Here is a 27,875-nt window from a genome sequence, read left to right on the forward strand (position 1 = left end):
AGGAGTCCTATTATCATTCATAGCATGTTAGATTAAAAACAGTGCTTGAATTGGTGTGTTAGTAGATGGTGTTTGGGAAATAGGGAAATGTCAGTCAGACAATGAGTTGTCCATTGTTTTAAGGTTGCCAACTTCGCAACAATGGAGGATGAAGAAGAACTAGAAGAGCGTCCTCACAAGGACTGGGATGAGATCATTCCAGAGGAACAAAGGAAGAAAGTAGAGGAGGAAGAGCGGCAGAAAGAACTGGAAGAAATTTATATGTTGCCTCGAATTCGGAGTTCCACTAAAAAGGTGATCAAGTAACATGAAAGATATGGAAGTATTGATACTTCTTATTTTGTTCACCTTATGTTGTTGTCTGGACGTGGAGGGTTCCAGGGCAGAGTTATAGGAAACCTAGCAGAGGGAAATGGAAAAATGCACAAGGCTCATGCACATACCTATGAGCCATTTGATCTTTGCAGATTGGCTCTTTGTGAGATGGCTGGACAGGATTTGAGTTTGACAGAAGTTTGCATTTTGCCCTTGAGATTAGAACCAGTAAGTCTAAGAGTTTGGTTCTAATTGGCAAGGCCTTTGACTTTCAGAGTCAAACCTCTTTTAACCTTTAAGAGTTTGTTCATAGCACTTGGCATAAATACTTAGTAAGAGATTATATAAAGGTGCTTCAGTTTACAAAGCTCTATCATAGGCACTATCTAATTTGATTTTTGCAACAACATTTAAGTAGATAGACTGTTTTATTACCCAGTTGTTGGAGTTAACAGACTCAGGTTTGTCTGAGATCCTAGTAAATCAGTATTAGCTAATAGTAGCTATCATTGAGTATTTCCTGTATGTCAGGCATAAGTTAGTGCTTTTCCACTTACTGACTCATTTAATTCTTATGAAAACCCTGTATTATAGGTGCTATTGTCCCCATTTTACAAATGGAAAACAAAGGCATGAAGAAGTAAAGTAATTTGCCCAAGGAAGTAAACATGAAGCCACAATCCAAATATTTTTATTCCAGTTTACTTAATGACATTACAGTATGTCTCTGGCAGAGTGACTATCCCAAGCAGGTCTTCTTTCATCACATGCCATCTGCCTCCTTCTTTCTTAAAGGGAAATTGACTTGCCTGATACGATGGGAAGTTCTGAGTTTTAAGGGGTTAAGATGGGCTGGTCTTAAGTCCTTAGATCTCTTGGACCTGGCACTTGTTACAATGTGACTTTGCCTTTTCAGGCTCAGACAAATGACAGTGACTCTGATACTGAGTCTAAGAGGCAGGCCCAGAGATCCTCTGCCTCTGAGAGTGAGACAGATGACTCTGATGATGACAAGAAGCCCAAGCGCAGAGGGCGCCCCCGAAGTGTGCGGAAGGACCTCGTGGAGGGATTCACTGATGCCGAGATCCGGAGGTTAGTAGGGGCTCTGCTCTCCTTCCCCCTCACATTTGGAAGGACATGCTGTAAGCCTCAGGTTGATGGATCCCTGACATTGATGACAGGGAGGTCAGAGGGAGGCAAGGGGGACTGAGCCATGCTCCAAGGCCCCAGGATGATTCTCCCTTCTCCAAGGTTTTCCTCAGTTGAGCTCTTTCTTTTTGTTTACTTCTTGTTCTGGGTTCTGAACATTTCACAAAGAAAGTCCAGCCAAGAGGAAAGAGGCTGTTGGAGGTAAACTTGGGCTGAAACTTTCTCTTTTGTTTTTATTGAAGAATATGAATAAATACATACATACATATGTATCAATGTAGATAAAAGAAATGGTATAAATATAAAAATTAAAGTAGTACAGATAACCCCAGTTTACTTTCCATCAGTGTTAGTGCTGATACCAGTTTGGTTTATTGGTATATACAACATACTGTTCTGCAGCTTCTTGTCACTTATAATCAATTTTAGGCATCTTTCTATGTCAGTACTTATTACACATTTGTTGGTGTCTGCTTCACACCCCCTCTTCCCTCCAGAAAAATCTAAAATTATTGCTTCCAAACCACTTTTCCCCTAGCTTCCATGTTATTTTTTTTAAAAGCTGAAGAAAGTAGAAAATATGAAAATGATTAACTTTATGGTCTAACCCAAATTTTAACTATTATCAAATAGTCCTTTTAGGTCAGTATTTGAAATCACAAGGTCTTTGTTTCCCACTAAATGTTATACCTGTTCTTTTATTCTTTCTTTGTTTAATTTATTATGGAAAAATGTAAATGTGTACAAACATTGATAGAATATTAACACACCCCTCCCGGGTATTATTTTAACCATTATGAGTTTGCAGTCAGTCTTGTGTGTGTGCCATATTTCTACTTTCCCTCCCCTCAGTGTTACTTTGAGAAGAATGTATATTCTGCTGCAGTTGAGTGGAGTGTTCTATAGATGTTTTTTAAGTCTATTTGGTTTACTATTGTTCAGATCTTCCATTTCCTTATTGATCTTCTGCCTGATCTATCCATTATTGGAAATGGGGTATTGAAGGCCCTATTATTGCTGTATTGTTTATTTCTCCCTTCTATTCTGTCAGTTTTTGCTTCATATGTTTTGGGCCTCTGCTGTTAGGTGTGTATGCTTTATAATATGTTGTCTTGATGAATTGACCGTTTTCTCATTATAAAATGTCCTTCTTTGTCTCTAGTAACAATTTATGTCTTAAAGTTTATAACTTGGTTAGATATTAGTGCAGACACTCCAGTTCTCTTTTGGTATTGTATGTGCAGTATCTTTTTCCTCTTTTATTTCAATCTATTTGTGTCTTTGAATCTAGCTTGCAACTCTTGTAGGTAGTATATAGTTAGATGTTTTTTAAAAATCCATTCTATTGATCTCTTCCTTTTGATTGAAGTCTTTAAACCATTTACATTTAATGCAGTTACTTATAAGATAGAATTTATGTCTGCATTTTGCTGTTCGTTTTTTATGTCTTGGGTCTTTTTTGTTCCTTTATTCCCCCATTACTGCCTTCTTTTGTATTACATATTTTTTAGTATACTATTTTAATTCTCTTGTTTCTTTTATATTTTAAAAGTTATTTTGTTAGTGGTTTCCCTGGAGATTGTAATTTAATGTTTTAACTTAGAACAATTTAGTTTAGACTAATACCACCTTAATTTCAGTGGTGTTCTAAAACTTTACTCCAGTTTAGGTACATTTCTTCCCCCTCTTTTGTGCTTTTATTGTCACACAGATTACATCTTTATACTTTATAAGCCCACCAACACAGTTTTATAATTATCGCCTTAATGCAATTGATAGTTAAAATCATTTAGGAGAAGAAAAGAGTTACTGACAAAAATACATATACACTGTCTTTTTATCTACTTACTCAGGTATCCTCCTGAGGCTCTTATTTATTCATGTGGATTTGAGTTATTGTTTCATGTCTTTTCATTTCTGCCCGGAGTACTCTCTTTAGTATTTCTTTTAGGGCAGGTCTGCTAGCAACAAATTCTTTCTTTTTATTTATCTAGGAATGTCTTAATTTCTCCTTTGTTTTTGAAGGCTAGTCTTGATTCTTTTTCTGTCTTTCACATTGGATAATCTCAGTTGACCTATCTTTTTTTTTTTTTTAAACGCATCTCTTGTTTTTTGTTTTTTGTTTTAATTTATTTTTGGCTGCGTTGTGTCTTCGTTGCAGCAAGTGAGGGCTACTCTTCATTGCAGTGTGTGGGCTTCTCATTGCGGTGGCTTGTTGCAGAGCACAGGCTCTAGGTGTGCGGGCTTCAGTAGTTGCAGCATGTGGGCTCAGTAGTTGTGGCACACGGGCCCTAGAGCACATGGGCTTCAGTAGTTGTGGCGCACGGGCTCAGTAGTTGCGGCGCACGAGCTTTGTTGTTCCTCGGCATGCGGGATCTTCCCAGACCAGGGATCAAACCTGTGTCCCCTCTATTGTCAGGCAGATTCTTAACCACTGTGCCACCAGAGAAGTAAGTCCCTCAGTTGACCTATCTTTTAACTGATTTTTTTTTCTTCTGTCAATTCATATCTAATCCTGAGCCTCTCTAGTGATTTTTTTCATCTTAGTTATTGTACTTTTCAACTCCAGAATTTATATTTGACTCCTTTATATAATTTCTGTCTCTGTTGATATTCTCCATTTGGTGATATATTATTCTCAAATTTTCTTTTAATTCGTCAGACATGGATTCCTTTAGTTCTTGTATATATTTATAATAGTTGATTAAAACCTTTGTCTAATAAGTTCAACTTCTGGACTTCCTCAGGGTCTATTTCCATTGAAAACCATCTTCCTTCCCTGTATAGGGACCATACTTTCTTGTTTTCCATAATTTTTTGTTGAAAACTAGACATTTTAAGTAATACAATGTGGCAGGTCTGGAAATCAGATTCCCCCTGCCAGCAAGAGGTTTTTTTATTTGCTGTTTGTTGTTGTTGCTGTTTGTTTAGTAACTTTTCTGGACTGGTTCTGTGAAGTCTGTCTTCTCTGTCTTTTGAAGTCTCTGCTCATTTAGGTTAGTGGTCAGCTAATGATTGGACAGAGACTTCCTTAAACACCTTAAGTCTACCAACCAGTAAATCTACCAGCCCTTGCTGAAGGGCTACTTGTGTATTTTGGGGATGTCTTCAATGTTCTGGTAGGCAGTTTACAGCTCTGCCTTAAGCTTCAGTTCCTGTTTGTGCAGAGCCTCAATGCCAGTCAGAGGTGAGAGATTCACAGCTCCTCAGGTCTTCTCTGTGCCTGCACATAGCCCTGCATATATGCAGCCTTCTAGATACCCAGGAAGATGCCTGAGCTTTTCAAAGACCCCAAGACTTGTGGACATCTTTTCCCCTAAGTTTTTCCATTGCAGTTTTTGGTCAGCCTGTTCATATCACCAACTTATAATGCTGCCTCAGGCAGCTGTGGTGTTAAACCTTTGCCTCTAACTGTTTTTTGACCAATGAACTACAGAGTGTTCTTCATACAGAGTCAGGTCGAATGAAGGCAAGTCTGAGAATGGAGCTTCTCAGGGTGCTGTCAGTCAGGTCAAATAGCACTGTTCTCTGGGGAAAGAGCTTTTGGGGAGCTCTAGGCCTGTTCTGCTCCCTCTAGTGGCTGCTGTGTTGCTTCTTTGCACAGCTGCAGTAGTTGGGAAGGTGTAGTTTTCAAGGCAGTCATGGAGCTGGGGAGAGGGCATGGGAAATAGAGCAAGTCAAAATGCCAGAGAGCTCACTGTTCATACTGAGATTCAGCCATTTTCTTGAATAAATGCTCATAAGATGGCTGCAAGCCTTTGGTTAATTTCCAGCATTCTAACAAAGTTGATTTTGACGATTTTGCCAGTGTTCTTGTTGCTTTTATGGAGGAGCGGATTTTCAGAGGTCCTTACTCCACCATTCCTGGAATGCTTCTCTGTCTCAATATTATTTTGAAGTAATCCCAAATGGCATATTATTGCAGATGTAAAATATTTCAGTATATATCAAGAAGAAGAAATGTAGAGTGGAGGAATAATCCTCAGGTTTGCTTTCACATATAGTACTTTCCTAATCCATGCTGTTCCTTTAATATTGTTTCTTAGCTATTGTTATATTCATCCCCATTTTCTTTAATTGCTGTGCCCTCTCTTCTCATTTTTTTTCTCCATAGTATCTCTGCCTTCATTTTTATCTAATCAGGTAGTTTGGCATGTTACAGTGATGCCCTTGATATATCATGGCATCTCGCTTTTTTAGTGAAAGTGCTAGTGGTTGGCTCTAGGGAGGGGAGTGGATTACACATGGATTGGCATGTAGCATGGTTTAGGCTAGAGACTTGTGGAAGGATAGATTAGATTTTTGGCTGGAGACAATGTTTGGCAGAAGGAGTCAGAGTTTCCAAAATAGTTTTGCCTAAAAAGTTTAAAATCATATGTTTATTTTACTTTGCCTCATTACAAAAAGTATTTGAGGCAGTCCTAAAAACCTTATATTTGTATTATTGACCAGAAAGTAATGGAAAATATTGTAGTGTGGAATTGAAAGTAACAATAGTGGACTAAATAGACCACTTAACTGTACTGGATTTTATTATAAGAGGTTGTGATTTTTAAATCATTTATTATCTATTGAACTCCATAAACTTCTAAAAATGATAGTACTAGAGTTAAGTCACCATTCTCAATTATGTCCATAAGCAGTTTCATGACCAGTCACTGAGAATAAAGTTAATCTTTGAATAGATTTTTAGCACTCATTATTTTAAGCTGGCCACTTTCAAAGGCCAACTTTAGTTCATTTAGTGGCAGTCGCAAGGATTGGGCCTGGTCTCTTTTTGACAGTTTGTATGGCTCATATTTCATCACAGGATGTGTTTGCATTAACATAGCTGAAGTCTGTTTTTCTAATGTGATTTATTGATGATTTTCTTAGGTTCATCAAGGCGTATAAGAAGTTTGGTCTCCCTCTTGAACGGTAAGCTTAGTAATATAATAGTTCCTTATCCACCTCTTTTTCACTTCTGTATTGTAGAGGTTTCTTTTTTTGGTTCTACTTTCCATTTTTAAGGTCTGGCACCTTTTGACAGCCTGGTTTTTAGACATTAATTTACTCACCTGCTCCAGATGACTTGGAGATCAACGAAACATATTGTACATGTAACTGTACTTCGCTTCTAGGAACATTGCAGTGAATGAAAGTAGGCTAGAGAAAGGAAAGTGAGCACAAAGAAACAAACCAGTGCAAAGAGCTTTGGGGCACTTCACCTGCTACTGTTATCAGACAGCGCATTTAGTTAATAAAGAAAGCTGAACCCTTTCCCCTCTGTTTTTTGAAATTAGTCTGTTTTTGTGGACTATTCCAAGTCAAATTCTTTATGATGGAAAGTAAGTCGTCAGTCACTGTCCGAGGGTTCTTGTTGGAACGATCAATTAAGGCATGTAGAGAAAAGTGTCTTTGCAGGAGTAAGCTTATGTGAAACCAAGTGGTAGCTCACATGACATTAGAAACGTGGGCACAGGGCCTTGAGGTATCCCCGTATTTGTCTTCCCTCAGGCTGGAGTGCATAGCACGTGATGCTGAGTTGGTAGATAAGTCTGTGGCAGATCTGAAGCGCCTAGGGGAATTGATTCACAACAGCTGTGTGTCAGCAATGCAAGAATACGAAGAACAGCTGAAAGAAAATGCCAGCGAGGGTAAGTCAGCATGTCTCCGTTAGTGATTCTCAAAGACCTGGCACTTGTGGATTGGGATCTCTGCTGCTAAGGGTCTTTTTTTTTTTTTTTTTTTTTAAAGATGAACACACTTATATCCCATGCATCCCTAATTTTTTGAGGTGTGTATTCTCACCTGCCTTTACGTGAGCTCAGTTTTAAGATTCTAAAGATTTACTCACAAATGAAGTTGATTTGCAGAAGGTGCAAAGTAATGAACAAGATGAATGATTTCTTTTAATGTTACTGTAGAAAGTTTAGATTGGTTTGAATGATGTAAAGACCTGAGTGGGTAAAGCTGAGTGGACACATTTGTATTTTGGCTGTAAGTGAGGACATTACAGACCACAGACATCAGTAATTATCTTGGATATACATACATGTATTGTTTTGTTGTGATAAACTTAAAGGATTTAGAGAATTAGTTAGAATAAAAATAGTAGATGAATATTGTAAACCTTTTTGTTGCAGTGAGACTCTCTTGGCACTAGAATTTGTTGTAATTCGATTTGACCTGTAGTGTGTTTTGTCTTATACACCAAGAGTGCTTTTTGCCTGTCCTTTAAAAGCAGGAGGTGTCAGGAGAGAGCTGAGGTCCTTGTTGTTAAAGGACACCCTTATAGTTGAACCTCAAACAAAAAGATGAGGGTGTGGTCATTCCACAGTTCACTGGACTGTGGTTTATCTGTGCCATTGCCCCCATTCTTTTGTCACCCTTCACTGATGCTACTCACAGGAGGCTCTGTCATCTGTGGTTAAGTATTCAGGCCCTGGAGGCAGCCAGTTTACCTGGAATCTTGGTCCTGCCATTTCTTAGCTGTAAGACCTGAGACAAGTGATAGCCTCTTAACAGTCTCATGTGCAAAATAGAGTAGTAGTCCGTGCCTCAAAGGGTTTGGATGGTCACTTGAATAATTCCGTACATGTGAAGTGCTTGTCATCACGTCTGGCTTGCAGTGTTAGCTATTTCATTAAGTAAAGAAGTATTTATGCTTTGAAATTTTCTTCTTAAGGCTGTTACTAAAAGTAATAGAATTTTAAAATATCTTGAATACAGTCAAAAACATTTTTAGATTTTTTTTTTTCCATGAAAGAAACTTAAATAACTTGAGTGGTTTGGACAGTGATCCAAATATGTGCTTTTATAGCGCCAAGAATACACCCAAAAGTAAATCTTAACTTTACAGTGTTTTTTTTTTTCCTTGTAATTGTTTTGAATAAGTATTACATTCACATGGCTCAAAAATGAAAAACAGGTATCCCTATTTCTTGTCTCCTTCTAGAAATATAAGAATACATATGTTCAAAAAATGAATAGATACTGTTTTAACACAGTTGGTGCTGCAGCATGCACACTGTTCTGTACCTTGCTTTGTCCATCTCACAGCATATTTGGAGATATTTCCTTGTAACAGTCCTTTCCTTTCCACATGCTTCTTTTCTCTGCATCTCTGCATGTTCACATTCTGCATCTGGTCGATTGCTTCCTTCTGGCATTGCTTAACTTGTTTCCATATATATTTTCTATAAACCGGCATTTAGCATATTCCTGAGTCCAGGTTAACATTTCCAATTCTAATGTAAGATTATCGATATCTCTTTGCTTAAGTTGAAAATTTTGTTCCTAAAAATGTTAACATAATCATGTATTTGTCTTATACATTATACACATTTCCAAATATTAATACCAATTTTACTGTTTTTGTTTGCTTTTTTTCTTCTTTCTTTCTTTGGCTGTGCTGTGTGGCTTGTGTGATCTTAGTTCCCTGCCCAGGGATTGAACCTGGGCCATGGCAGTGAAAGCGCCGAGTCCTAACCACTGGACTGCCAGGGAATCCCCCTAATTTTACTGTTAACAATAAGACTTCTTAATGCGGAGTTTGATTTCTCTGTGTTTCTTTTTGTCCTTAAAATACACCTCACTAGCAGTACACAAAGTACTATGTTTTAAAATTATTTGAAATTGTTCTTTTCTCTGTGTGGTTATGCCACCAACTTAATATATAGTTTAGTATCTTTTGTTTTCTTGTCTTTTCAGTTTCTAGGGACTACTTTTCTCCTTTTGATGAAACTTTGCTTCTTTAGTTATGTAAAACATTTGCATGGCCCAAAGTCAGAACAAAACCAGGAACACGATGAGAGAATCTTGCCTTCATTCCTGTCCCCCCAGTACTGTTCTCTTCCTCCCCTGTAGGTAATCATTTCTATTAGTTTTGGGCTTATCTTTCCATTGTTTCTTTTTAAAATTTTAAATCTGTGTGTGTGTATTTTCGCTATTATACAGGAGATATCATACATTATATTCTGTTCTGCACCTACTTATTTTCACATATGGTGTTCACTCCATCTTACTGTGTAGAGTTCATACCTTCTTCCTTTTACAATTGCACAGTATTCCACTGTGTAGATAGATGTTAATTCACACTTTAATATCCCCTAGTAATAAATATTTGGGTTGTTTTCAGTCTTCTGCCACTATAAATAAAGCCACAATGAATAAATAGTTTAATGAATATGCTGTTTCATACCTCTGCCAGCATATCTTTGGGATAAATTTCTGGAAGTGGGATTGTTGAGTCCTGGGAAAAATGCATATGTAATTTGGTTAGATACTGCCAAATTCTTCATAAATCTGATACCATTTACATTGCCACCTACAATGTATATTCATACGCAACAGAATGTATTGTCAAATGTTTGGATTTTTGCCAAACTGACAGTTGGGAAATGGCATCTCATTTTTCTTTTAATGAGCAAGGTTGTGCATCTTTTCTGAGGGCCACTTGTGAACTGTCTGTACATATATTATGCCCATTTTCTATTGAGCTGTTGGTCTTAATTTTTAGGATCTCTTTTTCTTTTTTTTTTTTTTTAAGAAGATTTAATACAGGGAATTTTTAAAAATTTTTATTTATTTTGTTTTTGGCTGTGTTGGGTCTTCGTTGCTGCGCGTGGGCTTTCCCTAGTTGCGGCGAGCGGGAGCTACTCTCCTTTGCAGTGCGTGGGCTTCTCACTGTGGTGGCTTCTCTTGTTGTGGAGCACAGGCTCTAGGCATGTGGGCTTCAGTAGTTGTGGCACACGGGCTCAGTAGTTGTGGCTCACGGGCTCTAGAGCACAGGCTCAGTAGTTGTGGCTCACAGGCTTAGTTGCTCCACGGCATGTGGGATCTTCCCGGACCAGGGATCGAACCTGTGTCCCCTGCATTGGCAGGTGGAATCCTAACCACTGCACCACCAGGGAAGTCCCAGGATCTCTTTTTCTGATAAAAGTTGCCAGTGTTCTCCTCCAGTTTGTGATTTGTCCTCTCACTTTGCTATGGTATTTTGTACAGACAACTTAAAAAAATTTTATATAGTCAAATTTATCAATCTTTTACCCTATTTTTGTTTTGGATTTTGATCAGTTAAAAACATTTCTCTACAAAACAGAAACAGACTCACAGACAGAGAAAGCAAATTTATGGTTACCAAAGGGGAAAGGGATAAATTGGGAGTATGGGATTAGCAGATGCACACTACTATATATAAAAGAGGTAAACAACAGGGATTTAATATAGCACAAGGAACTATTATATTCAATATCTTGTAACAAACTAAAAAAAATTTTTTTTTTTCTACTCTGAGGATATAAGGGAAGTCATTAAGATCACCACCCCCCACCACTACCAATACCTATGTGATTTCATTTACTTTTATATCTCTGATTCACTTGGAGTCTTTCCTGGTATTGCATCCAGGTTTTTTGGATTTTGGATTTTTCCTATATGGCTACTATATGTCTCAACACCATTCATTAAAGATGGTTGATCTTTTCTCCACTGCCTGAATTTTTCTTTTTTGAAGAGCTACACAATCTGTTATGGATTTACAATATTAGTATCCTGTTAATGGGCGTTTAGCTTTCCAATCTTTTGCTTTACGGTGTTGTGGTAAATAATCTTGTGTGTATGCCATTTGCGCCATATCCTCCCACCAGCATTGACTAGAATGGCAGTGTCTGTTTCCTCTTAATCGCACCAACATATTTTCAAATCTTTGAATTTTCCCAACCTGAGGTTAAAAAGGCTATGTCTATATATTTAATTTGCATTTCTCTTACCATGAATGAGGTTGAGTATTTTTCACATGGAACCATTTGTATTTCCTTTTCTGTGAATTGTCTCTTTATCCTTTGCCCATCTTTCTGTTGCAATCTTTTTATTTTACAGATGAGGAAACACAGACCCAGAGAGGTTAATAACTAGAAGTGAGAGGAGAAAGGGGACAGGGGGTAGTTTGTGCAGATCCGGGAATAAATCCAGATTTCTGATCTTCGGAGGAGGTGCCTTTCCCATTTTGCCACATTCTGTTCCAGAACTCATCAGTATTGTTGGGAATAGCATTTGCAAGTGAAATTCTAGTGGATTATATGAGAATCTCTAAATAATTGTTTATAATTGTAGTGCCATTTCATCGACTTGAATGTTAAAAAAAGAAATCTTTTCTCAGGCTCTGAGCCATCTTCTCCCTCACAGACAAGTGTCATTATCATGCATTTCAATTTGGACTCTTTGGTTAGAATTGACTACTTTGTTTTTACCTCTAGGATTACTTTAATTGGAAACTCAGGCTAGGGTAACCTTTCCATGACTTCTTTTGTTCATCATTTCAAATGTGTTAGTTATTAACTTGATCTCACACTTTTTTAGTAGAGAAGATCATCCTTTAAAGCACTTAAAAATCTGTTGATGGATTAGAAAAACAAAAGAAAAAACTTCAGCATTAATATTATTCCTTTAAAATCTTCTTTCATAAATTTTAGTAATTTTAGAGCCAAAGTATAAAACAAATAGGAAGATTAAAATACAATTATAAACACTACTGGATTAAAAAATTCTAAATCTTAAAAAACTGAATTGTTTAGAGATTATTTTACAAACATTAATTGAGAACATTTTTTGCCTTACTTGATTATATCTTTGAATTAACGATAAACCAGAAATATACGCTGAGGGAATAAGAGTTCAGGATTTGTTGACCTATGTTTTCTGTGAAACTTCAGCGAATTCTCACTTAACGAATATATGAAATTGGTGTTCTTTAGGGAAAGGACCAGGGAAAAAGAGAGGCCCAACTATCAAGATATCTGGGGTTCAGGTTAATGTGAAATCTATTATCCAACATGAAGAAGAGTTTGAGATGCTGCATAAATCTATCCCTGTAGACCCTGAAGAAAAAAAAAAGTGAGTATAATACATGCTCATGCGTGGGTGGTTGTGCCATTAGAAAACAGATTTGAAGTTACAGATATGTGTAGTTATGTAGTATTTTCATTGTCTTTTCTCTAACATACCAGAGTGCTTTGCTCATTGGTGTTTATTCCCAAATCAGAAAGACCCCTCCTCTAATGTCCTCCTGCTTTGGAAATCTTTTCAGATACTGCTTAACCTGTCGTGTCAAAGCTGCACATTTTGATGTCGAGTGGGGAGTAGAGGATGATTCTCGCCTATTGCTGGGAATTTATGAACACGGCTATGGAAACTGGGAGCTAATTAAAACGGATCCAGAGCTTAAGTTAACTGACAAAGTAAGTATTTCTGTGATGCTGGAGATGTCTAGAAGATTTGTTGTATAATATTTTTATATTGATTACTTACTTTTAACTATTTTCTGGGGGGTGGGGATCAAATTGGAAATTAGAACAATAGTAAATTCCTGGGATTTCTTTATCCTTGGAAACATTACCATCTTTAGTGGACTGTGGCACTATTTCAGAGATGACGATAATAGCCGGTGAAATTTTTGGGAAATTATAGGAGAAGTCTTCAAATTCTGATTTTTATTGTAGGTCAAGTCTCATTGCAACAAATACCAGGGTAAGATTATTAATAATAAGAGCATTTCTCGGCTTTAGTTGTTGGCACTTTTTTTAACAATATTTGAAACAGCCATATTTCATTTCTACACATGAAGAAAGAATGAGCCATACCTTGGTGTTTTTTGTAATGGAATTAAACACTGGCTGTACTTCTCCCACAAAATCGAGCCTCCCACCCTATCCGTTGCACATCAGGCTACCAAGTATAGTAAGGCCGTGCTCAGAGCTGTAAGCAGGGAAAGCTGGCTCAAATTTTAGTAGGATGCGCTCCATGTTGTGCTCCTGGCAGGGCTTTTCCTGGCACGTCAAACAATGCTCATCCCAGGTGCAATGTTCTCAGAGGGTGACAGCACCCTGCCATAAGCACTGAGACCAAATCCAGTCTGGCCTGAGAGGTCCAGCTGTGTCCTGGCATAGCTCAGTGCTCTCCAGCAATGCTCTAAGAAGCATTTTCAATCTAAAATGAAGCTTTAACCTAGCTCCAGGGATTCCCTGCTCCTGGAAGGAGGAAATCCACGACGGCTGGGATGCTCTAGCAGATGAAGCCAACAAGCCCCTCCTACCTGAGTTGTTCTACCCTGTTAACAGCACAGGTAGGAGCCAGTGGGAGAGCTGGATTTCTCCATCCCATTTTGTAAAACGAGAACGGCTCATAAGGGATTTTCAGTGACTGGGAGCCATGGACATGAGATAGGATCTGAGGCTTTATCTGTATTTTGGGTGGTGGGGAGGGAAAGGACTGCTCAGTTGTTTGTCATCTCTGTTTATCCTGATCCACTAACCGGGCCGTGGGCCGTGGCGGGTACTTCTCTTCCTTTCCTGTTGAAGATCCTGCCAGTGGAGACAGATAAAAAGCCCCAGGGAAAGCAGCTGCAGACCCGAGCGGACTACTTGCTGAAGCTGCTCAGGAAGAGTCTGGAGAAGGAGGGGGCCGTGACGGGCGGGGAAGAGGTGAGTGCAGCTGCCAGCGGGCACCGTCCAGGGGTCTGAGGCTCCAGCCCTGCAGGGTTAGGTCGGGGCAGAGATGCCCTCTCCAGGCATCTCCACAGAACGCTAACCCTCTCCTTGTCAGGTGTTGCTGTTGAGGTTCCAGTAATGGTGGTTTGGTTGGGTAATGATAGGAATGTTCATTTAGTAATTGACCTAAACATCTTGGCATTCTCCTCAAATATTGCCTCAAAATAGTCCTCATTTCTCCCAGTGCCACTGGTCTAGACATACTGTTGCTGTGTGTTTATGCTCCTTCCTCAATTTTGGAATATAGTTCTCAGTACTGCGTGAGTATCACTGGGTTTGCCCGTTGTTACAGCTAACACTCGGCTACTTGTAATCATGAGTCCCAGGGATAAAATGGGTAATTAGGATACACAGTTAATTCAGAAACTGGACTTCAGTTACAGTTGCCTGACTTGCTCAGTGAAAAATTTCAACCGAGTTACTAATGGACTCATCTGAGCTTTAGCTTTTATTTCCCCAACTTTTCATTTCAATTCAGGCCTAAAAAGATGAGAATCACAGTTAGGAGATACTATAAGTTACAGCCAGTAGTAGCAGCCTTTGTGTGTGCATGTTCCTTAAGTGCTCTTAGAGCTATGCCATTTGTATTACTTTCCCTATATTATAAAGAAAGCAAGTTTTAGAAAAAAATCCTATCCCATACCTTGTCCTTTTCTGCGTAGTAGTGTCATAATTAATGTCATTGTTCACATAATATGTTGAGGATATTCTATAAGTTAGGTTAGGTTCTGGAGAGATAGATTGCATCATGTTTTTACTTGTTTAAATTACTGTATCTGTTTGAGTAGATGAACACCTTTTCATCATTTTTAGATATAACATGCTTCTAGTTTTTTTTAATGTTACTCTTATTTTATACATTATCTTTATTTATATCTTTGTACGTAAGGTGTTTTTTCTTCTTTTGAATTTTATCTTTAGATTGAATTCCAAAAAATGGAATCAGTAGGTTCAAGGATGTGGATGTTTTTGTGTGGCATAGGAGATTTATAAGGCCTATAGTTTCTTTTTTTCTCCTTCAGGTGAAATTGGTTGCACTCCTTTGAATTTTTTCTGAGTTTCCTTGTTCGAATTATATGGCTGCTACTGTTCCAAAGAATCATGATGTTATTTGGTCATGCTTTTGAGGGACTTGATTTATCATCATTTTCTTACCCTTTCCAGGCCAAATTAAAGAAGCGGAAGCCTCGAGTAAAGAAGGAAAACAAAGCACCGAGGCTGAAAGATGAGCATGGAATTGAGTTGTCATCTCCTAGACACTCAGATAATCCATCAGAAGAGGGAGAAGTAAAGGTATGAGGCTGGATTTCAGTTGAGATTATTTTTAAGTTACATTTATTGTGCCAACTGGTATAAAATCATTTGAAATGTGTTTGGTTTACATGCCAGAGTAGATAAAATAAAAATAGAAACTATGTTATGTCTTTGCTTAACCTGTGAGAGAGGAATATAGTTGTTCATTTAAAATCAGCAATTGAAAATTCATAATAGAAGTAAATTCGTAATGGAAGGAAATGAAGGGAACCATGCAAATGGCAGTTGACACTCAGCCTCATTGGTGGGAGCGATAGGGAGTGGTGGAGACTGTGGTTAACCAGGGAGCTCATGCCTAATGTATAGGGGCAGCTGTTGCGCAGTTCATTGTTGGGTGGGCCAAACAAAACTCATCTGTGGGTCAGGTTTGGCCCAAGGCCTGTCAATTTGTAACCTCTGGTCTAAGCAAAATGAAAAATAACTTGCTAGCATTCAGTCTGTTGTTTCAGTGACTGAAAACTTTATGGGATTTTATTTTGTTACTCTTCAAGTGTAATTGCCCTTTGAGGTTATTTCCAGGAGGATCAGCAGTGGGTTTGTGAACTAGCATGGATTTGAGTCAAGCATGCATGAATTCAAATAGTAGCAACCTTACCAATTACTACCTGGCAGGTATATAATCTCTTTGTTCCTCAGTTTTTTCCATCTGTGAAATGGGAACGATAATGCCTGTGTTGAAGGGTTGCTATGAGAAATAAAGAGAAGATGTAAGTGAAGAGCATCTGCCTCTACAGGCTTCACTTTAAGCAGATAGCTTTAAGGCTGTATGCTTGAGAACATACTTCTGTGGACACAGTGATGAACCATTGGGGCAGTGCTTTTTTTTCTAGAAAGTAAACGAGGAAATGTAAAGTTTGTGGCAAAAGCTCATAGCCTTGTTTGTTTTCTAGGATGATGGCTTAGAAAAAAGTCCAATGAAAAAGAAACAGAAGAAGAAAGAGAACAAGGAGAACAAGGAGAAACAAATGAGTTCTAGGAAAGACAAGGAAGGGGACAAGGAAAGGAAGAAATCAAAAGATAAGAAAGAGAAGGTATCGATGTCATTCTACTTACTGAGATGCCTGCAGCCTTTGAAATTCCCTTCTAGGGTTTAGAAGTAGAATGGGGTTTGAGGGACCCTGAAATGATTGTCATTTTATGAGTATATCCCAGAAGGAAGGGTGGGGCTGTCAGGGGGATGCCTGCACCTCTTCCTGCAGAGAGAGGGGCGTGTGTGAGCTGTGGTGGTCTTTAATATAGAAGCCTTTATTACACATGTCAGAGAGGGTGTTGGAATGAGACAGGACAGGTAACTACTTGATACATGTTCTCAGACTCATGGTAGAAAAGCACAGGCCACAGATGAATCTGAATACATGAAATACTATGAAATACTATCAAGAGTTAAGCTTTTGGAGTAGAAACGGGTGAAAGCCCTACTATTATTATATCATCTTCATGTTGGGGTTTTATGAAGTTCACTCCAAACCACAGAATTCTGGTACAGTGTTGCACCTTGCTGACTTCTGATGAAATTATTTTGCAATTAATCTTTAATCATTGTTAAAACATACAAACAAATAACTGCCTTAATTCTACCATCCAGTCATAGCTCTAACAGATTTCTTGATGAGTACCTTTGGAACTTTTTATTATGCATATAAGAACAAATATAAAATAAAAATCAGACCAGACTGTTTGGATAGCCTTTTCTCCCCACTTAGCAATATATCACAAACAGCTTTCCAAGTGAATAAATAAAAGTTAAAATCATTTTTAATAGATAAGGAAGATTTTGTTTGATTATAACATTTTGGAAACAATTTAAGTTTCCCATATTGAAATTGCTTTCAAATTTCTAATGTTATAAACTGTACTGTAACAGATACCTTTCTTTGCATCTGTGTTTCTGCAGAAAGGTATTCTTCTCTTCAGGTGAAATATTTTAAAAATAAAAGCACAAAGAATGATTTAGCCAGCATCCACGTGTCCACTACCCAGATATTGCAGCTGTTGTTAACATTTTTCATGTTTACTTCAAGTGGGTTTTTTTTGGGCTACTGTATTTGGTATCCATGCACTCATTACTGGGACTCCCCTCTGTTTCTTCTCCCAGTTTCATTGCTCTCCTCCCTCTTCTCTCCTCTGTAACACTGCCCTGAAGTTCGTGTGAAACCTTCCTGCCCATGTTTTTATACTTTTACTACATATTACATAATCGTAATCAAAGCATAGTATTGTTTTATGTTTTTAAATGTTCATACATAAAGTTATTTTTTATATGTATCTCTGTCTCCATCCTTCTGCACCCTTTCATGGATAAATGAACTTTACCCATGTGGATTTATGTAAATTTCAATCACTTGAAATATTTTGGTTAATACAGTTTCCAAGATCAAAGTGTACTTTCATTTTTAAGTTGCTACATGCTACTCTGTGAGGGCTCTGCCAATTCACAATCTTAAGCTCTTGATGACATTTTTATGCATTTTATGGATTAGGGAATAGAAGCCAGAATAGCATTGATGAAGCTAAAATTATAACTGGCTCTGTTTAGAGACAGAAGTGGGAATGACATATGATTAAACTGTTAATCAAATAGGTTTGGCTTCATGATGTCTCAAAACTGAGGCCATCCTGTGTACCCACTTGTGATGTGACATAGCTGAGAAGTCCAAATTGCAAGACAGGAGTACACAAATGACAATGATTCCTTGTAACTCTTTTTTAAAAGCCTAAAGGTGGTGATGCCAAATCTTCAAGTAAATCAAAGCGATCTCAGGGTCCTGTCCATATTACAGCAGGAAGTGAACCTGTCCCCATTGGAGAGGATGAGGATGATGATCTGGACCAGGAGACATTCAGCATAGTAAGTCCTGAAGTTGAGGAATTCTGGGGTCTGCAGCCACAGTGCTTGCTGCGGCTTTGCCTTTCGTAGTTCCCGCCACTCAGCCTCAGTCGGTCTAAGCAGCATGACCTGAGACGAGGCTGGGGTCCTGGCTGCGTGAGCTGGAGCGGTGGCGAGCACGGCCTATCTTATGTGTTCCCGTGTTGTGGGGCTAGGAGCCAAGACGTGGCCTAGGGTGTGGTCCATCTCCTCATAGGAGACAGGGCAGGTGAGGGGAGGAGTCATGGACCAAGCCTTGTATGGGATGGAAACAGGCCAGTGCGTCCTCCGGGACTTAGGCCCTTACCGGAGCTGCACGTGTGTATTTCATTGTGTTGCACTCGCTTCCCTTCCCCTCCTCTCTTGAGGTCTTTTCCTTTCCCCAAACTTCCACACATCACTGTTCACTTGAATAGTTAATTTAGTTTCAGAGAGAAAGTGATCTTCCAAATCTCAAAATATTCCTGCTCTGGGGAAGCAAAGCATAGAATTTTGACCTCATCCTGTAAGGCAGTCTTCTCTCTTTTTACCCTTTTTTTTCCCATGTTCCCAGAAACCTGTATGCATACGTGTATTTTTTTTTCTCTTCGCACTTATCTCATTTTTCTTAAATCTCTTTACTCTTCTTCCTGTGAGCTCTCTGAGGGCAAGTACTGTGTCTTATATAAAGTATGTGTAGATGCTAGAAGTAGCTCAATAAATGAGTAAATGAATAAATTCATTACACAACTAGCTCTCTGATCTGTTTCCTGCCTCTTAGCCCAGTGTTTATAAGAGAAAATCATAACTAACGCTTCTGTGGTACCATACTATTTAAAAAATTGCTCTTATACAACACTGTAAATCAATTATACTTGAAGTAAAAAAAAAAAAGAAAAGAAATTGCATTTACATACTGGCTCATTTACTCTTGTTTTTATATTATGATATCTTCTAAAAATACAGAAAAATTTCAGGAATGTAATAGGCATTGATAGAGGTACCATCAAGTTTTGTCAGGTCTGAACTTTTTAAGGCTCAGGCTATAAAGTTGAAGCTTCCGGTCATGGTTTGCTACCTCCCTAGAAGTGGCCACAATTCTAAATTCAGTATAGATAAAATCGTAATTCTCATGCGTGTTTCTAGAGTTTTATTTACTGTCTCTAAAGACAGTAAGTAATAGCTCATATAAACAGCCAGGCGTTATTAGTGTGCTTTTTGTGTATTTTCTCCACAACAACCTATGAGGTAGGTAATTATCTCTATTTTACCCCTTAAAAAATAAGGTGAGGAGAGTTAAGTAACTTGTCCAAGATGTAGAGCAAAGATTTGAACCTATCAATAAATACACTGTGTGTATCCTGTAACTTGCGTTTCCTCCCTCAGCATGTACACTTTCGAGATTTATCCATGTTGATAATTATGTCTCTGATTTCAGTGTTCCATATTATTCTGTTTTATGACTTCCACAATTCATTCTTTCTCCTATTGATGGACATTGGGGTTTTCCAAATGTTTACTACTACAAATTGGCTGCAGTGAAATTGTAAATATTTTCTTATACACATGTGTAAGAGCTTCGCTAGTGTGTAGCTTGAGCAGAAAAGCTGGGTGTTTCTTTGGGTCTGCACATCTACTGCTTTTAGATGTTGTGGAATTAGTCTTCAAAGTGATTGTAGAGATTTGCACTCTTTCCAGCAACGAATGCGAGTTCCAGCTGCTTCCCAGTCTCGGAAACACTTGGTAATTTCTAACTTCTTAATTTTTGCCAATCTAAGAGGTATGAAATATTGACCAGTGGTGCTGTTGAACATTTACTTTCATATTTATTGGGCATTCATGTTTCTGGTGAATTGCCTTTTCATATCCTTTGCCTGTTCCAGGTAATTTTTCTCTTCTTACCTTTTCTATAGGAATCCTATATCCATTCGCAATACTAATCTTTTATCTGTTACAGTCATGTATCTTCCAGTTTATTTTGTGTCCTTTTAAAAAATTTAAGTACAATACTGGAAAATAAATTGTAAGTATATAGCTATGGAAATTATCACAAAGTGATGGAAGTTTGTCAGATTTTCACTCTTCTGAAGTTACATGGACATGTGCCTTAATAGTTCCTTATATTAGATACTTTAGTGGCTGACAACCATGCCCTACAGGTCAGAGAAATTTTCTTAAATTATTTTGTGATAATTTCCTCCTCAGTTCTTAATTTTATCCTACTTTTTGGATATTGGACTTTGGGAGTGGTCCCTAATATTATCTTAAACTTTCTTCCATTTCTTCTTTTTTAACTCTGCTTTCTTGGAGATCTCCTCAGCTTTATCTGCCATTATTTTTTTTGAGGTTTTCATTTCTCTCGTCATGTGTTATTTCCAAGATCTTTTTTCCCCATATGGTTCTCTGAATGTTTTTATATTTCTCTTAGATTTGTTTTCTGTCACTCATATTAGATATTTTTCAAATGGCTTGGTAATCCTTGGTTGTCTGCTCGTATTTAAGAGTAGGGACTAAACATCTGATTGGAAGCTCTGAACATGTGGGTGGGGCTTGATCGACTTTGAGAGTGTTCTCTGTAGGGTGATCTGGCTGGGCTGCTTCCTTGGAAAACTTCCAGTGGGGAATCAGCATCATTTGGTTCTTCCTCTTGGGTGGTTGGATTTTGGGGAATGAGAATCCTCCAGTCTCCTGACTGGAGGGTTAAGGCCTGGCTTTCTTCGTTCTAGAATCTGAGAGGCAAAAAATAAACAAATAAATAAAAAGACTGGGTGGTGGCTTATCTAATATGCATATATTCATACAATGCTATTCTCAGTGTAGTAGCCTTGCCTCTCAACTATGCCTGTGTAGCCCAGTTCAGAGACTTTTCTTTTATCCTCTCCAGAGCATAAACCTCCATATCTTTTGTCGGGCAGAGTTGGAAGTCTGGGCGTCTATTATAAATCTGTTCCTCTTAGGCAGTCTTAAAAAAACAAAACAAAACAAAACAAAATCCTTATTTTTAGCCCTCATCCCTACTTCCAGAGATACTTAGCTAGCCTCTGCAGGAATTGCAGTATAAATCAGGTTGGTTCTCAGCTCTCTCCACTGCTGGGTTAGGATTTCATTGTCTCAGGTCTATTAAGTCATTTCACTTGCTGCCAATATTTTGTTGCTGTTGCTTCCTCTCATTTTCCCTGTCTTTGTGGGCTTATCTCTTCTTACGGCGATTCCTTTACTGTTGTTTTAGTGGATGGGGAGGGGGAGAAAAAGATTCTTGTGTTCAGTCTACTATCTTTATCTGGAAACCTTTCCCTCAGTTTCTTACAAGTCTAAAGGACTTGTAAATATTTTATCCTGTAGTTTTAGATAGTTTGTGATGGGAGGTTTTCAGGTTAGGTCTATAATTTTGCTTCTCATTATCTTCATAATGGCCTTGGGAGATTATCATGCCCCTCTTGCAGATGAGGAAACAGAGCAGCGTTTTGAGAGGCCAAGTAAGCTGTAAAAAGTCATCTCTCTGAGTGATGGAGCTGGGACTTGAACCTCAGGTTTTTCCGACTCTAACATTTATACTTGTTCCCCTGCCATTACCTGCTTCTCCTCTAGTGATTATGTGGCCTGGGGGGCGCTGTGTGTTTTCTGGGAATTTAGGGCACAGTAAGCACAGCTGAAGCTGTCTTTGCTGCAGATGTTTTATGTCTCTACTCTTGGTCTGTTCCAGTGTAAGGAGAGGATGAGGCCTGTGAAAAAGGCACTGAAACAGTTGGATAAACCTGACAAGGGGCTCAGTGTACAGGAACAGCTGGAGCACACCCGGAACTGCCTGCTGAAAATCGGGGACCGGATAGCCGAGTGCCTTAAAGCTTACTCAGACCAGGAGCACATCAAACTGTGGAGGAGGTAAGCAGCTGCAGCCTCAAATTGCCTGGTTTGATTTGATGACAAAGTGTGTGTTAGGGGTTCTGTTTTGTTTTATGCAATATGACACAGCCACCTAATGAACAATTGTTTTCCCAGCAAAAGCAGTCTGTTAGCAACATACCTGCAGGCTTCAGTTTCCTTTTCCTGAAATAGGCCATTCCTCTGAGACCAATCTTTTGAATGGGTAGGATGATGTCATTACTTTATGAGAGAAATACCGTGATACTGGATTTGCTGGCCTGTCCTCAGAATAAAGACTCAGTCTTTAGACCTGGAAGGGATAGAAACCATCTATAATTTCACTACTTTACCCATCTCAGGTTAATATTCAGAGATAATATAATAACTAATTGGTTAGTTCTCTGCTAACCTCATGCGAGGAAGCAAAGGCTAAAACCACCAGAGCTATGAGTTCTCTTCTCTTTAATAATTGAAGAACTGTAGAAGTAATTTGGATTAATGCAGTTAATCCAGAACTTCAGTTTGTAAGGCATTATGACTTACATATATTCATTTATACATTCACTTTTGATGTTTTAAGAAAACATGACTGGAATTTCTCAAAGACAATTGTAACATTAAGTCTCTTTCCATACTCCACAGTTACGTTGAACTCATATAGTGATACTTCATGGTTAATGTAATTATCTTTGTATAATATACCTAATATCAGTGGATTGGCTTTTGAGTGAAAAAGAGATTTAAGAAAACCTTCTGTCATGATGCTATCCATAGCATGCTTCACACCCATTAAAAAAAGAAGATCTAAGTTTTGAAATGTGACTTTACGTCCGTTTTACACTGTTACCAAACCAGATCCCTGTATCTAGCCATCTGGCTTTCTGTATACTGAGCTTAGTCCCTATTGGAAGATAACGAAAATGCATCATCTTAACGTATAGATCCGCGAAGCTGGGCTGGATACTGTGCACTGGGGCCAGTCTTTGTTTAGATGTGCCAGGTTCTATGGTCCTGGCCTGCTGTGGTTCATCACGAGTTCCTTGCCCACTTGTGAGAAACTGTCCATGGTGAAGTGGTGATTGGAAGATCAAGTATAGTAGGAATTCCAAGAAGGAATAAGCACATGCAGAGGAGTAGTGAGGGAGGGAAGTCTTCTGAGGGCTGGGCATGTACACTCGAGCCGGCATGGAAGAGCAGAGTGGACCTGCTTAGATGAGGAGAGGTCTCAGGCTTCATTCAGCAAAGCCTTGAAAGTGGGACAGTGAGGGGACTGGGAGGGTCTTAGGGTTTACAGGCAGTTTGTTAAGATGACTGAAGCCCTATTACAGAAGGCTTTAGAAAGGAAGGCGATGATTTTCCACACTGTGCAGCAGGTTTACTTGTCAGGAGCCAGGGCAGTGTCCTCTGAGTGGCATGGCACGGTGTGGTGTGACTGCTCTCCAGGAAGTGTGCGAGGATGTGAGCCTTCCCTTCCAGCTCACGGAGGGTACCTGTGCCTCCTTGTCCTACACACCCGTTTTACCAGTCACTCCCCTTTTGACAGTAATGCCATGCTAGAGTGAGTGCAGTGGAATTGGAGGAGAAGAGTCCCTTGGAGTTTTAAGGTAGAAATGACAGGCCTTGGTGGTGACGACTGGGAGGAAAGAAGGGGCAGCAATGCAGAGATGCCCAGCCGTACATAGGTCCCCGCCTGGGATATGGCGGTAATGACAGACTGCCCGGCAGAGTCCAGGGAGGGCAGAAGGTGTGGAGGAAGACATTAGGTCCGGAGTCCTAGGTGCCAGTGAAATAAATTAGAGGGGTTTTAGCTGTGAGACAGAACCCTCGTCTCCAGACCCCTAGGTCAAATTCTATTGACAGTAGCATTTAAAGGTGTATTTATTATTGATGCCAAGACCTGAAAGATTGTTTCTGTAACTTATTTTCTATACTTGGAGAGTATTCCACAGCAAAATTCAATAACTTGCCATCTATAAAGAGAATAGTTATTTTTAAAATTCTGTAATTCACCAGAACAAAATTTTTTTTTTTAAGGAACCTATGGATTTTTGTTTCCAAGTTTACAGAATTTGATGCTCGAAAATTGCATAAGTTATACAAGATGGCTCACAAGAAAAGGTCTCAAGAAGAAGAGGTAAAATACAAATTTAATTCTAATTCATACAAACAGATAAAAACCATTTCCACAGAAAAATTCCTAATTACTGTTTTTTTCCTGAGGAGATGATCATAGACTCATAGGTTGTTGGTGCTAGAAAGGGCACGGGTTCTCTGCCTTTACTTTGCAGATGGAGGTCTAGGTCCAAGAGGGGGTGCAGTAGCCCACCACAGCCCAGCCTGTCTTGGATGGTGGGCTCTTTCACTGTGTTAGCTGTGCAGTTTCTCCACATGTTCCACAAGTAGACAAACTAACACTTAAGACCCGATGGGTAAAATAGCCAATGTATTGGAACCAGACAGTGTGGAAATTCTGACAAGGAGTTGTTCCTCTGTGTTCTTACATCATGGAATCATTTATTCACCAGGGCTTTTCTTCCATATGCACATGTCTTATGGTAGCTTATAAATGTGGTTCCTGAAAGATAACAGTTATGGGCAGCACATAATTTTTCTGTTCTTTTCTGGGCCACATGTACTTGGTGTCCTTCTAGCTTTTGTACGTAGGGTCCCAACCACTCATGTAAAGGAGCAAACGTGAGAAGGTGCCCAGACGCTGCCTCCCCTTCTTTGGTGGAGGGGCATGGGCATGAAGTGATTTGGCCGATGCTGCAGGGGCAGCGTTCCTTGTTCAGCCATGTCCGTTTGCAGATCTGGTGACTTGCCACGTGGGCCCTACCCCAATTAGCCATGTAGCGCCAGTCTAGGAACATTTAATACCTCCTTCACTACCATGTTAAGGCCGAGGTCTTATGTCTCTCATCCTCTCCCGTATCCTCAGCACCTGGAATGGTGCCAGGCGCAGGGCAGGTGCTCAGAAGTATTTGTTGCATAAGCATATCCTGTGCCCAGCACTGTGCTGAGCTGTGGAGTAGCACCCTCAAGTGGTTTATAATTTAATTTTCCATGGAAGAATATGGTAGAACGGTAATATACAGGAATAGTATAGTAATACTGCTGAATATTACTGTGAATTTTATACATTGTAAAAAGTCTCTGAAAGAATAGTCAGGAAAAGCCCCAGGAGGGAATGCAATGGTTGGGGAAAGGCCCTCTAGGAAAGAGTGAAAGTTAGGATGAGTGAGGTTGGACAAATGATGTAAAAGGTAAAGGGCTTCATTAGTCTAGGTATCAGAAGTTAGGATAAGGTGAATAATCAAAGTAGTGGTCCCACTAGTTGGGGTTATAGTATACATTCACAACCTTTCTGGAGGACAGTTCAGTAAGATTTACCAAAAGACTAAACATGCAATTCTCCTTCTAAGAATTTAGTCAAAAGAGATAATTAAGGGTTTAAACATGATCATATGGAAATGACTCGATATATCCATATCAGGGAATATTCAACTATAAATATAATATTGTGGAAGTAAGTATTCACATAAGATTTTTACAATACATTAAGTAAAAAAAGAATATCAAATAATATTTTTGTTTAAAAAACGCACACACACACGCACACATGCGCACACACAGAGACAGCAGTTCCCCCCACTGTGGTTTGCTTTCCACAGTTTCAGTTACCTGCAGTCAGTCATGGTCTGAAAATATTAAATGGAAAATTCCAGAAATAAACAATTCATAAGTTTTAAATTGTGCAGTGGTCTGAGTAGCGTGATGAAATCTCGTGCCGTCCTGCTCTCTCCCACGTGGGACGTGAATCATCCCTTTGTCCAGCGTATCCACACTATACGCTACCTGCCCATTAGTAACTTGGTAGCTCTCTTGGCTATCAGATCGACTGTTGTGGTATTGCAGTGCTTGAGTTCAGGTAATCCTTATTTTACTAAATAGTAGCCCCAAAGCACAAGAGTAGTGATGCTGGCAATTCGGATATTCTCTTACTGTGCCTGATTCATAAGTTAAACTCTCATAGGCATGTATGTATTGGAAAAAACATAGTACATATAGGGTTCAGTACTATCTGCAGTTTCAGGCGTCCACTGGAGGTCCTGAAGTGTATCTCCTGTGGGTTAGGGGGGTCTACTGTATTATGTATAAACACACAAAATGGCTCAGAAAGACATGGACCAAATTATTAACAGTAATTCCCTTGGTGGTGAGATTTTAGGTCACTTCACAGTTCTTATTTTTTCCTTATTGTATTTTCTGATGTTTTTATGTCAAATATTTCACTTGTGTGGTAAAGATATGTTGTTACTTAAACATTTAGATGTTTAGCTTGATGACTTTGGCATGGGAACTAGTTCCCACTGGGCCAGTCAGGGGTTGTTTGTTCAAGTTAGCCTGAAGAAGTTGGTGGTCCCAGTTTTACATGGCCTGAGAGCAATTTCCGATAGTGCTGACAGCCTGGCCCCTGTTCCTCGCCCCGTGCAGTGACATCCAGCGGCCTGGGCCCTTGGTCTGACAGCTGCAGGTCGCTGGAGGTTGGCTTCTTTGTAGTGGCCTAGCAGGTTGAGCAGCAGGTGGAGCTCTGTGAGGCTGTCCATGCCCTGGGAGCTCAGTGGAATTTATGAGCATTTTTTCCTAAGAAGGTAGTAAACAGCAGGGAAGCCGAGAGGGACTTGTAAGAAGTCAAGAGGGAAATATTTAAAGGTGGTGATCTTTATACTGTTCTTGGGAATTCCACCTGGGATCCTGAGGGTCTTTGGTTTCCTTTTACTCTACAGGAGCAGAAGAAGAAAGATGATGCGATTGGTGGTAAGAAACCATTTCGACCAGAGGCCTCGGGTTCAAGCCGGGATTCCCTGATGTCTCAGTCCCACACCCCGCACAACCCTCACCCTCAGAAGCCTCATTTGCCTGCCTCTCACGGCCCACAGATGCATGGACACCCAAGAGATAACTATAGTCACCCCAACAAGAGACACTTCAGTAATGCAGGTGAGTCATTAAGTGAAGTTTCAAAAACAGGTGCCGAGGGGACTTCCCTGGTGGTCCAGTGGTAAAGAATCCGCCTTCCAGTGCAGGGGATGTGGGTTCGATCCCTGGTTGGGGAACTAAGATCCCACATGCCGCGGGGCAGCTAAGCCCAGGCGCCTCAACTAGAGAGCCTACGTGCCACAAACTGCAGAGCCCACGCACTCTGGAGCCCGCGCGCCACAACTAGAGAGAGAAAACCTGCACGCCACAGCTAGAGAGAAACCTGCACGCCACAGCCATAGAGAGTGTGCGACTTAGCGAAGGGCCCACACCCCGCAACTAAGACCTGACGCAGCCAAAAATAAATAAATAAAAATAAATAAATAAATAGATATACCAAAAAAAAAAAACAACTCAGTTGTTTAAAAAAAAAAAAAAAAAGGTGCCAAAAGAAGAATCATTTTTTTTTCCAAAGACAGTAGCTGGACCTTTGTGCTTTATTCTCTTCCATCACTGTATTGTCCTCTTTTTTCTCAGTGAGATAAAGCATGAGACAAAGATCCAAAAGGCTGTTAATTCAACTCTAAGAAGAACATAACCAACATAAATAAGCAAAAGACAAATGAACAACTCAGGGAAACAATTTACATTATATATGACAGTTAAATGATTAAAACTGCTAATATAGAAAAACTCCTTATGAATTGATAACAGAAGGATAACCAAATAGAAAAATGGACAGAGGTTAGGAATAGGGAATTCATTTGGAAGAGGAGATTCAAATGGCCAGTAGGACAAGATGAACAATTGCTGCTGGGGAAATGTACATTAAAGTAACAATAAATTAACCAATTTCTTACCCATTCAGATCTGCAAAAATT

At 39.3% G+C, this 27,875-nt stretch overlaps 1 protein-coding gene across 8 annotated transcripts in view; it reads left to right on the forward strand.

Moving 5' to 3' along the window:
- CHD2 (chromodomain helicase DNA binding protein 2) overlaps positions 1 to 27,875 on the forward strand; it is a 120,292-nt gene that overhangs the window by 74,277 nt on the left and 18,140 nt on the right. For all 8 annotated transcript variants that reach the window (XM_007164983.3, XM_007164986.3, XM_007164981.3 and 5 more), the window contains 13 exons: positions 124 to 294; positions 1,232 to 1,407; positions 6,340 to 6,381; positions 6,961 to 7,100; positions 12,201 to 12,339; positions 12,533 to 12,683; positions 13,803 to 13,925; positions 15,156 to 15,284; positions 16,196 to 16,336; positions 18,019 to 18,153; positions 21,854 to 22,032; positions 24,049 to 24,148; positions 26,802 to 27,015. In XM_007164983.3, coding sequence (XP_007165045.2) covers positions 124 to 294; positions 1,232 to 1,407; positions 6,340 to 6,381; positions 6,961 to 7,100; positions 12,201 to 12,339; positions 12,533 to 12,683; positions 13,803 to 13,925; positions 15,156 to 15,284; positions 16,196 to 16,336; positions 18,019 to 18,153; positions 21,854 to 22,032; positions 24,049 to 24,148; positions 26,802 to 27,015 — 1,840 coding nt within the window. The remainder of the gene's footprint in view (positions 1 to 123; positions 295 to 1,231; positions 1,408 to 6,339; positions 6,382 to 6,960; positions 7,101 to 12,200; positions 12,340 to 12,532; positions 12,684 to 13,802; positions 13,926 to 15,155; positions 15,285 to 16,195; positions 16,337 to 18,018; positions 18,154 to 21,853; positions 22,033 to 24,048; positions 24,149 to 26,801; positions 27,016 to 27,875) is intronic.

The sequence above is a fragment of the Balaenoptera acutorostrata genome, chromosome 3 (genome assembly GCF_949987535.1).
Source record: "Balaenoptera acutorostrata chromosome 3, mBalAcu1.1, whole genome shotgun sequence".
Classification (NCBI taxonomy): domain Eukaryota; kingdom Metazoa; phylum Chordata; class Mammalia; order Artiodactyla; family Balaenopteridae; genus Balaenoptera; species Balaenoptera acutorostrata.